Below are 13,675 nucleotides of genomic sequence, written 5' to 3' on the forward strand. Positions count from 1 at the left end.
ATATATATATATATATATATATATCCATAAAATAAATTATAAGATTAATTATTTCCCTATTTTTGTTTTTTTTCTTTTTTTTTTATTAAATAAATTCACTGTCATAATTACCGGCAATATATACGTAGATATAGGGTGTATTAGATTGAGTAAAATGTCCGTTCGCGTGTGTTTCTTTTTTTCTTTCTAAATAATAAAAAGTTTTGTTATTTTAAATATCAGACTTACCTCAATGATATTTGTTTTATTTTGTTGTATTACTTTTAATCCTACAAAGAGTATCAAACTCTTATACCAAGAGAATATCAAATTATATTACATTATTATATCGAGAAATTTTACTCAACCTAATATACATATATGAGAGTATACACATATAGAAGCTCATTGAAAATATTGTAAATAAGTATTAATAAAGGAATCGTGTGATACTTGGATTTTAAGGCTTTGCGTTTCCTTAATCGCTTTCTCCAATTCGATAGTCTGACTGTGTAATTGTTCTTTCATTTGTTCATATTTGTATTGAAGACCTAATTCCGCATTATCTAGAACACGACACACATACATTTATATATATATAAATATTAATAGGATTCGTGAGAAAATTGATTGACTGGACAGGGATTTGAGAATCCAGGATTTTTCGTTTTCCGGAAGACTATTTTATCTATTGAGCTATCCAAGGTCACCGGTCAACTTCCTCAGGAATATATCTATTTATACATTCTCAATCTCACATATGTGTGTATACATGTTTACATATATGATAAAATATTTTATTAAATACATTTATTATTACTATTAGAATTATTTTTTGCGTGCACACTTTATTTATTATTAAATTAATATTATACATTATAGTAAAATTATATACTTCAGCATATCATTCAAATATATATGTACGTGTGAGCATATATAATGCGCGCGCGCGTGCGCGTGCGCGTGTACCGTTAAAGTATATAATTAAGTTAATTCATAAAAAAAAGCTAGGCTTTACAAGAAATAACTAGACGTTTTAATAAAATCATAATTCTAATTAAATCAAAAAATCAAATATAATATTAAATATTATATATATACACAGGATATTTAAAAAAAAAACATTGAATATTTTTTTTCAGTGGATAGAACACACCATACCGTAAGTAAAAAAAGTCTTAATAAGTATAAGTTAAAAGATCAATCGTTTCTGATTATGGTCACTAAGATTTTTTTTTACTTATGTTAGTATAATGTGTTCTATGCATTTTATAGATATTAAATGTCTTTTTGAACACCCTTTGTATATATATTATTATAATATAATAAAAATAAATTGTATGCAGGCGAGAGTGTGTGAACAAAACAAGTAATTCTGCAAACCTTTTCTATTAGATAAAAAAGGTTGAACAATTGAATCAATAAGGTCGTGTATCTTCTCTCTTTCAATTTCTATAGTACGCAACCCAGACTCCAATTCAGAATCTGTCAAAAGTTTGGGAATATTTTTGACGAATTGTCGAAGCTTTTCCTCGATAGCTTTTAAAGTATTTTCCAAAGAAATCTATAATGGATAACGAAAATTGTCAAAAACATGTTTTAATCTTTTGTTAATAAAATTACTTATTTATACGTGATTACGTAATATATATATAAGGTTTATAAGAAAAATTATTCTATTCTTAAAAGAAATTAAAAAAAAATAATATATATATACCAAAAATTCGTTCTCACTGATCGCTGACTTGATAACAAATTTACTCATTTCCATTGTGTAATTAATAATCTATTTATGATGCTACGCCTTCAAAAAATCCAAAATTACTGGATTATATTTAAATAAAATTTAAATCATATAAAATAATATCCACATCTTTAATTTTTCTTTAACATTAAGATTAAATTCGCATGTATATATATTATATTTAATCTCAAAATAAAAAATAAGGTTATAAAATAGCAATATGCCAAATAAGGAATTGTTTTAAATCTTCCATAGATGATAGGTGTGTTTAATGGATGACTTTGATTTGATTTAAATCTGACAAATCAATGTTAGTAATTATTAGAATTTCATTCAATAGCTTATATGTTACATACTTTACGAATTAATCTATTAAACATAATAAATAATAATATTAAACTAATCAAACAATTCATTATTAATTGCTTAATAAACTTTTTTATACAGTATGATATTTGAATATTCTCAAATTTTGATTGGCTGTTTTGTACACATTCACTTCCACATTTATTCAAAGATCGTAAAAGATAATACGTTTGTGAACGCATAACTAACAAAAATTGCATCTAGCTTGGAATAATACAAAAATTAATTATTAATTATTTAATAAACTTTTCTATATAGAGTATAATACTTGAACATTCTCGAATTTTGATTGGCTGTTACGCTTTTACTACATTAGACGGGTAAAAAATGATACGTTTGTGGAACACATTACTAACGGACATTTTATATCGCGTGGTGTTTATTATATATTTTTTAGAATACTCAATGTGCGGTTATCGCGTTTTAGTTTTATGATGCAAAAAGATAGTATTAACTATAACCTTGTGGTCTACAAAAGAATTATTATTTTTACAACGTCTTGAATTCTGTGATATAACTACTATTATTATAATAATAAATATATATGTAAGTTATAAAGATATTATCTTTTTAGCTGAAAAGCCGTTAAAATACAAATTCAAGTTTTGCCGCTTAATTCAATTTTGATTTTATTTACAATTTAGAAACATAATTTCTTATAGAAAATATCATTTTTCAAAATGTTACTATTTTATTTTTTCTAATATTAGTTAGTTCATTTCTTTTATAATAGAAAATGTTATATTAATAGATGTGAATATTATGTAAGATAGTGGTTGCAATTTGAATGGAATTTCTTCTAATTAATTATAAAAAAAAATTGTTTAAGGTAAAAAAAAGGTACCTGTGTAATAATTAAATGCTATCATCAAAAATTCTAAGCGTGGAATAAATAAGTACATACAAATATATATATATATATATATATACGTATATATAAATTATAAACATTGAAAATATGGAATCTAATATAAATGATAATGAAATGGTAAGTACATATATGAAGCAAAACCGTATGAATGCCTAAAAAAGAATATCAAATTACTAAATTTCTCTCTTTTTTTTTCTCTTATTACACAGTCTGGAAGGACTTCTAGAAGTGCAATTCGAATGAGCACCAGAATAAGAAATAATAGCCCGTCGCGATATTTTCCTACCACAAAAACATCAGTTCGATCTTCTAGAAAATCACCTGCAAGGTCACTCGCTAGATCACCCGCTAGATCACCACCCAGATCACCAGCTAGATCACCAGCTAGATCACCTGCAAGATCACTCACAAAATCACCTGGAAAATCACTCGCAAAATCATCTGCAAGATCGCCTGTAAGATCACCTGCAAGATCACCAGCAAGATCACTATCAGGATCACTTACGAAATCAGCTACAAAATCTCCAACAACTAATAAAAGAAAACTTCCATTTCCCACTACAAAGTATGCCACAGTATCTATTCCTCGAATAGAGTTTCCCACTGGTAATTACATTTTTTAGCATGCACGATTGATTATAACTCATATTGAATATTATAATCTAATAGATTCTTGTTACTTCATAGAAAAAATCAATAACGAGGAAAATATTATTGTAAAAAATAATTCCGTGATAAAAGATAATCCAATTGAAACAATACCATATTATTATCGATTAAAAGAACTAGAAGGTGTATCTCGCAGATCAATGCGTATTTCTAGCACACCGAAACCTGAATCACCCCATAAATTAACAGCATTTACTAAAAATTTGGATAGAGCTGTTTCTTTACCTGTAGAACGAACAATTCAATTAAATGATATTACCGATGGTAAGGAGAGAGGTCTTTCTGTACAGAGAGATCAGGTATGTATGTATGCATTTATATAAATGTAATAAATGTAATATGTATATATATATGGATAAAAATTTTGATAATATGATTTATGAGTAAAAATAAAATGATATATACATGAGTTTTTAAATGCTTGTATAAAAATAAATAACGTGTTATCAAAATTTTACTGAAAAAAAATTAAGAGGACATCCTGTATTTTTTTTTTTTAAATTATAAAAGTATTTATGTGTCATTACTCATGTAAATTTACAATGCTTCAGGATTTGACCAAATCAGTAGAGTTTGAAGGAAAACTACAGTCAGAATTAGTAACATTAGAGAAACGTAAAAAAAATATAAATTTAGTTGAGAAACCTCAGGAGTGGGGAGGATGGTTTGGAATTTGCATTCTTTTGTTTATCATGCCTCTTACTGTAATAGTACCACAATTACTTTGTTCAGAAGCCATGTGTAAATTAGCATATCCAGAAATACCAACTGACATACAATTATACATCAATGCTTATTCATTTTTTGGATACATGTCATTTTTACTTTTGCTGATTATTTTTTCTTCTATTCCAATTGGAAGATCCATCGATGGCCAACAAAGTAAAGTCGGTAGATTACAATATCGTATGAATGGTATGATAATCACATTTTTTTACACATTTTTATTAGTCTTATTATATTTGTGTTTAAAAAGAAACTAATGTATTTTAATTTTTACTTTTTTTTCTAGGATTTTTATGTGCTGCGTTATCATTGATCATACTGAACATTTGTGTATATAAAGAGTTAAAATTACACGAGCTTATTTTAGAAAATTCTTTACAATTAAGTATCAGTGGATGGATTCTTGGAACAATTTTAGCAATATTATTATATATTAAAGCAAATAAAGCACCTGTTGCATGCCTTAATATATTCGCATCAACTAATAGTATTATATATAATTTTTGGCAAGGCAGGGAAATAAATCCCAGAATTGGTTCTTTGGATATAAAAATAATATTATTGCGTGCCTCAGTGATTGGATTAGTAATTATAATTTCTATTGTATAATATATAATTATTTCTTCTGTTAATTTTTTATTTTTATATTTTATAGATCATAATAAACAATGCTCTTATAATTAAAACATTGGAAAACAGTAGCAGTTCGGAATTGAAGGATATTAATTTAGCACAATTATTAGTATCCTCTTTACAAATATTTTATGGCATAGATATGTTAATATTTGAATCAACTATTTTAACATCCTTTGAAATTATGTATGAAGGTACTGGATATATGCTGTGCGTTGGACATTTACTTTATCCTTTTCTGCCAACTATTTTATCTAAATATATGTTTTTTAGAAGGTAATGCATAAATATTAACATGATATAATCACGATATATTAAAGATATTTTTAACATTATTTTCTTATATTTCCAGAACACAAATAAATTATCTGTTCGCAATACCTATCCTAACTTTTATTATTGGATACATTATATACAGAATGAGTAATTCTCAGAAGAATGAATTTAGAAAAAATCCATATTCTCCTGCATTAGATAGTATGTTAATTGGATATAAGTATACACAGAAATTAGTAGAATCAGAGATTAGTTTAAAAAAAATAATACGTTCTTTTACTTCGCAGATTTAGAAACAATCTCAACATTACGTGGAAAAAGATTGATAGCATCTGGTTTTTGGGGATATGTGAGACATCCCAATTATTTGGGTGATATCATAATGCAATGGTCTGTATCCTGTTTAAGTATGACAAGCGAACTCTTGCCCTATTATGCTCCATTATGTTGCACTATAATATTGATGCATCGTGCCATACGAGACAATAAACGTTGTAAATTGCGTTACGATTATGCCTGGGAACAATATTGCTTAAGGGTAAAATACATGATTCTCAATTATGTATTTTAAATATTTTTTCATTGTAACATATGGAAATTAAATTAGAGTACTCAAATTTATTTTAATATTTAACTTCGAGATCTCAAGAGTTTTGCATGACATTTATACAACATTTGTTATTGTATAAAATAAATGTTTATATTATTTTTTATAGTACCTTTTATAAGTTTAAGAAAAATATACATCTTTGTATATATACTCTACCGAACGAAATTTTAAATACGTCTACTGCATCTGCATTGCATACTTACATATAAACTGCAAATTTTATTGTTTTAACATTTCTTCATTCTTGCTCGTATTTTATGATTTTACAATTACAAACATTCATAAAATCTTTCAAATTGTTAATAATAAGCTTTCTCAGCAACCAATATTTCTTATATCACATTATAATACTTTAAGGATACTACTAGTATCCTTTAAATTTTCATTGTATAACATATTGATATAAATTTGAAGATTATTAAAAAATACTACTTCAAGTTTATTATGAACTAAGAATTGAAATGTGTATGAATTAAAAAGATTTGGAAATATTTTAGAGATTATTAATTTAGTGATATACATATAAGATATTATATATTTACAATACAATTAGAAGTTTTATACTTTTTTATATTAAAGAAAATTGTATAATGACTCCCAATAAATAGTTTGTTACAAAACTAATTATATAAGAAAAATTTAATAGATGTGAACTGAAGTAGTAAACACCTGCATGATAAATGGCAAGTACTCAATGAGTTGCGAGTCATCGTGAAGACGTTATTTTCGATTGAACAAGTTATCGTATAGTATATATAAAAAATGGCTACTTATTTTGGAGAGGTTGTATTCCCATCATCTCGAGCATTTTGGGATGAATATGAAGGAGAAGAATCAATTGATGAATTGCAAGATGAACCGTAAGTTTTTTATGTTGTTAATAACATAACCTTTAAAAAAACATCATGTTTACAATTCCAATTTTTTTTTTTTTACTATTTATACATTCAATTTGATTTTTAGGCATATCAATATAATATGGCTAAAGGATAAACCAACATCTATGAAAAAATTTGTACTAGTAGAAGGAGAGATTATAATTGGTATTGACACGATAAGTGTATACTAATTTTTATATGACATTACTATGATGATTTCATTCTTTTATATGCTCAATTTTTATTCTAGATTTTTTAAAAGAATTCTTGTGCCATGATTCTGAGAAAATATGTGCTATTCAAAATGAGTATAATAAGGAACTTGCTGTGATTTATCAAGTTAATGAAGAAGATTTATATATTTGTATTATAGCACCCAGCTTCGATACAAAAATTGCAGGAGACTTTATAATAAAGGTGAGTGTTTAATATATTTTTTTAAGATTTTCCTTTTAAATAAATCGTATATAATATCAATCTTTTGCGGATGAAGTAGTAAAATAATCAACCTAATTTTATTGCACACTTTAGACTAGAATAACTATTAAACATTATTCTATTTTTAGATAAGTGATATTTTATCCATTTGTAAAAGCATATATTTAATATCTTGGAGACATGTATCGCATTATAAAAGTGCAAATATACCAGCTGTACCTTCTTTTCTACGATGCTTATATACAAAGAGTGGAAATAATCTTTGTAAATCGCACAAAGAACTTTTAGAGCAACCAAACATTATATATGGAGTTGCTGCAGGAAGTTAGTAACTAATTTTATTACAAATATACAAAATTAAAATAGTAATAATTAATAATAACAATATACATATTTCTTTTTAGTTTTATCTTATGCTCAAATGATGGACTTCCAATCTGTTCTTTATGTTTTATATACAGACACCTTTGTATTAGATTCTATAGCAGCAAAACCACTTATTGAAATATTTGCAGAAATAAGTAATCAAATTCTACACAATATTTCATTTGCTGGAAAGAGTTTCTTTAATAAAGGAAATCTTTACATGTAAATTATTGATTTCATTACTTTCCTTTTCTCAAAGTAATTTCCTATTAATCGTACATTTAAGAGTTTACTTTGGTAAGCTAACGGATACAGATAAAAAAACAAGAACAATTTAATATATATTTTTACATATTAATTTAAATTAAATGTAAAATTTTTTGAAAAGGATCTAGAAATAGTAATAATAATCTTTTTATATTTACAATATTTACAAGGGACTAAGTTATAATATCTATAACTAGTATAAATACTAAATGATTTCTGAGTTGATAATGCAATTTTCAATTAAGAAGTAGTAATTGTATGTTATGGTTGCGGTGGATAATAGGTACGTTGAGTAGTTGCTGGTGGTACAAGTGCATTAGGCGCAAAATAAGATGCATTAGTTGGATAAGGATAAGGCTGAAATGGTGGTTGGGCTGCATTCGGACCAGGAGGTGCAGGCCGAATAGGAGCGGATGTGCTGATATGGTGCATCGTTGGTACAATATGATTTATAGTGTTTACTGGGGGAGGAGGAACGGAAACATTTGCTGGTGGAAATACTGGTGGATAAGTTGTGTTGCCTGGTGCAAAATTTGCAGGATATGTCGGAAAGTGTGTTGGTGCTTCTACTACTGGTTTGATACTGTCCGTAGTATCTGTAGCTGTACAACCATTTGCAGCAACAGGAGGTACTTCGATTTTAGTAGCTTTTCCAGGAGTCACTAAAATAGATCATTTTCATATATTATTATTATCATCACGGAAAAATATAATTTTTGTGTTTATTATATATTTGATTTTTTACCATTTGGAGTATTTGATGCAGAATCTACAATAGGAGGTGGAGCAATTCTCTCTCTATTTTGTTCATTGGACGGAATTACAGGTGGAGAATCGGGAGGTTTCGTATTATTTGCTTGAGAATATAAATCTAATACTTGGTGACAAATATCTGTAAATATATATATATATTATTAATTAATAGTATAATTATTTGAACATTATGCAGTCCGGTCACACCACCTTGGTGTTGCGTTAAAATATGAATATATTTTAAAGAGATACCTTCTAAAAGATCCATCGTTACATCCTCTACAAACATATCCCACCAACGTAAATGTCTGGGTAGTCTACCATTCCAATCTAATACTTCAAATTTACTTAATTTCCCTGCTAAGTACATGAGAGCAACTGCTATTATTTCTGGTTCCCACTGAAGAGATAATGTCGTACACAAGCTGTAATAAAAAAGAAAGAAAATAAATTATTACAATTTAAAATTGATATGAAAACTTATGAAAATATTTATTACCTATCATTTACAAATGTCCATGCCATTTGAACCATTTTCTGCAATTTATTTTTGTCACCTAAAAATGAAATATTTTTCAAGTATATTTTCAATGAATTACAATACATTCAACATTTGTAAAATATAATACCTTTAAGACATTTTGCATATTTTAACAGGTAACTATATGGATGCTCTACTTGTAAGTCAAATTTAATTGTTTGTAACAATATCCTTTCTATGGTCATTACTTCTTCCTGTAAAACGAAGCAATAAATTATAAGAAATTATCTTAAAATATATATTCTATATATTTTTTATTTATGTGTACCTTAGGATCTTCTCCAAACGTCATAAATTTTTCTTCAGTTAGTAAAGTCTTGGCTGTTCTTATAATATCTTTACATTTTTTTGGTGTTTCTTCTACTTTACCAGCTAATAATAAACAACAGCATGCAGTAACCTATAGACATATATATTTATATATATAATAAAAAAGTAATAGCATTTGATAAGACAATGTGATGAATTTAAAAATTATTTATAAAAAATAATAAATTACTTACATATCGTGGAAAATTTTTGAACGAATGAAACATGTAAAATCTGTGGAAATAAACAACTCCCGTTGCCATTGTATTATATCCTAAATCCATTTTTGTGCCAGTGTCTATTATAAATCTAGCACCCTCCTTTCTATACCTGCATTCTGTGTCATAATCAATCCCATCCTGAACGGATGGAGTATTACGTAGTTCTTTTTTTTCATAGTACCAGCATGGCATTTTTACTTTTAAATATATAAAAAATGAATTAGATTGTTTATACAATTAAAATTTCTTATAGTCTATTATAAAAATGTAATAAGAATAATCAGAATGTTAAAAGTGCACTTAAATGTATGCATTTCCGTAAATAATATACTTATAACATTTTTAAAAAGAGAATATATTTATCTTAAAAGTTTATATTTAACACAAAAACATACGTTGTAATAAATATTTAAGGTTTTATAGAGAATAGGTTAATATATTTTAGGTTAAATTGTTGTTATTGCATACTGTTAATTACTTACGTGTATTAAATACTGTATATCCAAGGTTCTTATAATAATAGATTTTTCATACAATTATAGTTTAATAATTTTTAATAAATGTTTTTATTTCTAATAGATATAGTATTGAGTTGAATTTACACAAATATCATATAACTGTATTCATATATGATATAAATCCATGCAACTGTACGCAACTGTACGCAACTTCACACATAAACATAACAACTTAATTGTCCTGTAGGGGGTGTTAGTCCTTAGTGACAGATGGCACAACAGTTGTCATTACACTAGTTCAAAAAGATATGCCACATGCTTGAACAAATCGTATATTATTTCCGCCAATCACGTTCGTATCTTGTAAGGCGCGGAAAGAATTTGATTGGTGAAAAAATAGCTGCGATAAGAGTTATATTTCTAGTAACAGAAGTTTTACTGCAATAGTTTTAGTTGCATTTTGCCGTGTTCACCGAAGTAAATGGTGCGTGTACGTTTTTCGCGTGTGATAACGAAAAAGAATAATAAAAATAAGAAAATGTCATGCCGCGTTCGTATTTATATTCCATAGGTGGTGCTGCTATCGGTTAATTTTATTGGTCGCCGTTTGGATAAGTTGGGTAAATTATATAAGTTAAATATTAGCGTCATTGAAAATCTAAAGATTATTGTGCATATTAAAAATTCATAGGAGTAGGACAAGAAGAGGAGTGAAGGAAGATGGTAAATACGATTGATATATTTTAGTTCAATTAATTAAATTAATAACTTTCAATAATAGCCAGTATAAGATATATTCAAATCTAACTCTCTTTTTTAACAGCTAACTTCATGCTTTCGTTGCATGGTGCGCGCGAAACTGAAATTTCATAACGCGCGTAAAGAAGTATAATTTCAAAAAACGATTGTTTCGAATTTTCTGACTAGGTACAACCCTTTAAGATGATAACAATAATACGCTTTTTCTAACAACACTACGTGTATACGTACGTAAGCTTGTGTGCGTGAGATATATTTCTATATGGTTATTGGGAATTTCTAATTGGTCACTTCACGTCCAAAATGTAAGATCAAAAATGATCAGCGAATCAGCGTTCTTTTCTTTTTTGGCCGTCGTGGAGATTGCAACGTAGCATTGTCGTCCCGCTAATATCAGGTAATTAAAAAATATTTTCTAACGTAAATAGTTTCTCAGTTAATTGAAAAGTATTTTACACCTTCCTATAATATATCAAACACAATATTTTCATACGCGAGTGTTTTCAAAACGAAATATTAAAAAGTTCGAAAGATATCTGTGAAAATATAATTATCGATATATGTCAGTTTCGCGCCAAATCTCACCAATGTTACTTAACAATATTTCTTCTAATTTTCAGCTTTTTTTCATGGTATCGATACTTATTACCATCTCTAATCATGTTCTAATTAATTATTTTTCATAATTATGTATTCAAAGATCGTATTTCGTGTTAAATTCGATTTTTATCACATACACACATAACAGGCATATATATATAAGTATAGGTAGCTTGTACACATACACTCGTATATTTAATTTTCTTTATATTGTACTAATGTAATTTTATTTTTTATATTCCTTTAGGTTTCGAGAGTATTGGAGAATCCAGAACGAATACATATACTCAGTCAAACGATTGTTTTACTCTTTTTTATCTTCATATTCATTGAGGTAAGCGTTATTCTTTTTTTAACCTATTATATATAGAAAGAGTGAGAACGAGAGTAGAGAGAGAGAAAGAGAGAGAGAATGAAAAAACAAAACATTGAACGTACAGGCAATTATGAATGTTTATGTATTTTTGTAGGACTTTCTCGAGGTGAAAACAAAAGAAAGACAGCCGAATACAAAACGTAAACAGCCGAACGTTAGACGAAGGATAAGCAGTAACATATCTCATTCCCCTCCCGTCCTTTAACGAGTTAAGATCTAACGCGAACGTGTAACGTATTAAACTATTTAATAATTTTATTTCTAACGTGTTATCTAATTAAAATATTCGACAACTGCGCTAATTAGACAACTTTTTATATCTAACATTGATTCTTCATGATAGAATATTTTTGAAAGTGTGCGAAATGCCTTCAGGAATGATTAACAGGGAATATTGTATTATAATATAATCTTTAGTATGTTTCAGCTTTACAGATTTTTTTATTTTATTTTATTTTATTCGTCGTCATCCTAAGGGTAGGACACCCATCCTGCAGTCATCAATGAAGACTAAAAGTAAATATATTTTTTTATCAAACATTTCTATAATAACCTTAATACTGTTTTATTACGACGATGACATTAATTGTTCTTTTTCTTTTTCTGTTTCAGAATATCATTGCAATCGAGCGCGTAGGCAATGAAGTACTCGTGTGTTGCATCGATAAAATAAAAAATAAAAAAGTCGGAAAGTAGAATCAGTGTTGATCGTCGTATGTTAAAGTTTCGTTTGCTCGGGTAAAGAAACTTCGTAAGTTTCTTTTATTCGTTTTTTAAACGTGTGCTCATCGTCATCCTAAGGATAGGATATCCATCGTGCATTCATCACAGAAGAATAAACGTAAGTCAATTTTTATTTTAAACACTTTCTTAATAATTATAATAATATTTTCTTACAACAATGTTATTCATAATTTTGTTTTTATTTTTATTTCAGATCATCATGGAAATATTGCAGTGTTGGAAGTGTTTGTGAATTGTGTGTTGTGAAGTGTTGCAAGTGTTCGTGCATTGAAATCGTGCGCGATGCAATATACGGGAGTGTTTGATCGTTTAAATAAAATTAAAATCACGGATTAGAAGCACGTTCGTTTGTTAATTTCAATTCCGTCGCGTTCGCGAACTATTTTAAAAATTTATATATTAAATTAATTGCGAACAATGTAGTGTAATTGCATTAGAGTTTGTTCAAGTAAAGTTGTCGTATATAGATATATTCTGTTCGCGTATTAGAGTCAGTGCATCAATGAAGATTTTAAATTCAACGCGTTTCGGGATTAAAATAAAGTGTGAAATTTGTTTGTTTCAATAGACTGTGCGCAAAGCAGTCTTCGAATTAGTTGTAGAATCAGTGAACGGGCGTAAAACAAATTAAAATCAAACGCGAATTAGATTCAGTGTTGTTCGTCGTATAATTTAATTCCGGTTTCGCGATAAGAAACTCATCTATAGTTTCTTATTTTCGTTAATACCGCGTTTTTAGATTCACGCGAGGTGCATCGCCATGGTGCAATTCAGCTGCATCCCATTGGAATGCATTGTAAGTATTCATTTTTATTAACATTTTATTCGTTTTTGTTTTATATGATTGTGGATCATATTACTTATAACTTATCATTTTGTAATATTTTATTTTACAGATATGACGACGGACTTTCTACCTTATTTAAGATGTGGGATGAATTCTTCGATGGATCTTCCATGGATCTTCGATGGATCTTCGATGGATCTTCGATGGATTTTCGATGGATCTTCGATGGATCTTCGATGGATCTTCGATAGATATTTTTTAATACTTGCTGCAAAGTAGGAGTGTTTTGGAGCCATCGTAGAAC

The 13,675-nt window shown here is 27.7% G+C and overlaps 4 protein-coding genes across 5 annotated transcripts in view; 2 read left to right on the top strand and 2 right to left on the bottom strand.

Annotated features, from left to right (window-relative positions):
• The window catches only part of LOC106793355 (heat shock factor 2-binding protein-like), a 4,894-nt gene extending 3,064 nt beyond the window's left edge, over positions 1–1,830 (bottom strand). Inside the window, exons 1-3 of the mRNA XM_014760226.1 lie at positions 1,697–1,830; positions 1,363–1,543; positions 433–545 (exon numbers count right to left, since the gene is read on the bottom strand). Of these exons, the coding sequence (XP_014615712.1) occupies positions 433–545; positions 1,363–1,543; positions 1,697–1,750 (348 nt within the window). The 5' untranslated portion in view covers positions 1,751–1,830. The remainder of the gene's footprint in view (positions 1–432; positions 546–1,362; positions 1,544–1,696) is intronic.
• Positions 1,831–2,955: 1,125 nt separating this feature from the next.
• Positions 2,956–6,606, top strand: LOC106793381 (delta(14)-sterol reductase). 2 transcript variants are annotated; one of them, XM_014760270.1, is made up of 9 exons: positions 2,956–3,077; positions 3,170–3,566; positions 3,648–3,928; positions 4,181–4,544; positions 4,642–4,940; positions 5,011–5,264; positions 5,341–5,465; positions 5,552–5,802; positions 6,521–6,606. In XM_014760270.1, exons 1-9 carry the CDS (start codon positions 3,048–3,050, stop codon positions 6,524–6,526), a joined length of 2,007 nt encoding a protein of 668 aa, XP_014615756.1. In that variant the 5' UTR covers positions 2,956–3,047; the 3' UTR covers positions 6,527–6,606. The 2 variants fall into 2 exon arrangements, with proteins under 2 accessions (XP_014615756.1, XP_014615755.1); XM_014760269.1 differs by lacking the exon at positions 6,521–6,606 and having other exon boundaries at positions 5,552–6,498.
• LOC106793384 (proteasome assembly chaperone 1) lies at positions 6,535–7,783 on the top strand. Its single transcript, XM_014760272.1, has 5 exons — positions 6,535–6,734; positions 6,838–6,917; positions 7,003–7,169; positions 7,319–7,514; positions 7,595–7,783. Exons 1-5 carry the CDS (start codon positions 6,637–6,639, stop codon positions 7,780–7,782), a joined length of 729 nt encoding a protein of 242 aa, XP_014615758.1. The 5' UTR covers positions 6,535–6,636; the 3' UTR covers position 7,783.
• LOC106793383 (cyclin-K) lies at positions 7,733–10,315 on the bottom strand. Its single transcript, XM_014760271.1, has 8 exons — positions 10,130–10,315; positions 9,621–9,844; positions 9,386–9,517; positions 9,206–9,311; positions 9,076–9,133; positions 8,829–9,001; positions 8,569–8,715; positions 7,733–8,485 (listed from the first exon to the last, which is right to left on the bottom strand). The coding sequence occupies exons 2-8, from the start codon at positions 9,837–9,839 to the stop codon at positions 8,085–8,087; spliced, it is 1,236 nt and encodes a 411-aa protein (XP_014615757.1). The 5' UTR covers positions 9,840–9,844; positions 10,130–10,315; the 3' UTR covers positions 7,733–8,084.
• Between the last annotated feature and the right edge of the window lie 3,360 nt (positions 10,316–13,675).

Source organism: Polistes canadensis, unplaced genomic scaffold, assembly GCF_001313835.1.
Source record: "Polistes canadensis isolate GaletaPanama2010 unplaced genomic scaffold, ASM131383v1 scaffold_13, whole genome shotgun sequence".
In the NCBI taxonomy this organism is placed as follows: domain Eukaryota; kingdom Metazoa; phylum Arthropoda; class Insecta; order Hymenoptera; family Vespidae; genus Polistes; species Polistes canadensis.

Coding starts and splice junctions, on each gene's coding strand:
- LOC106793381 (XM_014760269.1), top strand. CDS start 3,048: ATGGAATCTAATATAAATGATAATGAAATG. Junction 4,941..5,010: donor GTGCCTCAGTGATTGGATTA/GTAATTATAATT, acceptor TATATTTTATAG/ATCATAATAAACAATGCTCT. Junction 5,466..5,551: donor ATATTCTCCTGCATTAGATA/GTATGTTAATTG, acceptor TTTACTTCGCAG/ATTTAGAAACAATCTCAACA.
- LOC106793383 (XM_014760271.1), bottom strand. CDS start 9,839: ATGCCATGCTGGTACTATGAAAAAAAAGAACTACGTAATACTCCATCC. Junction 9,002..9,075: donor TGGACATTTGTAAATGATAG/GTAATAAATATT, acceptor TTTTTATTACAG/CTTGTGTACGACATTATCTC. Junction 8,716..8,828: donor AACGATGGATCTTTTAGAAG/GTATCTCTTTAA, acceptor ATATATTTACAG/ATATTTGTCACCAAGTATTA.
- LOC106793384 (XM_014760272.1), top strand. CDS start 6,637: ATGGCTACTTATTTTGGAGAGGTTGTATTCCCATCATCTCGAGCATTT. Junction 6,735..6,837: donor GATGAATTGCAAGATGAACC/GTAAGTTTTTTA, acceptor TTTGATTTTTAG/GCATATCAATATAATATGGC. Junction 6,918..7,002: donor AGAAGGAGAGATTATAATTG/GTATTGACACGA, acceptor TTTTTATTCTAG/ATTTTTTAAAAGAATTCTTG.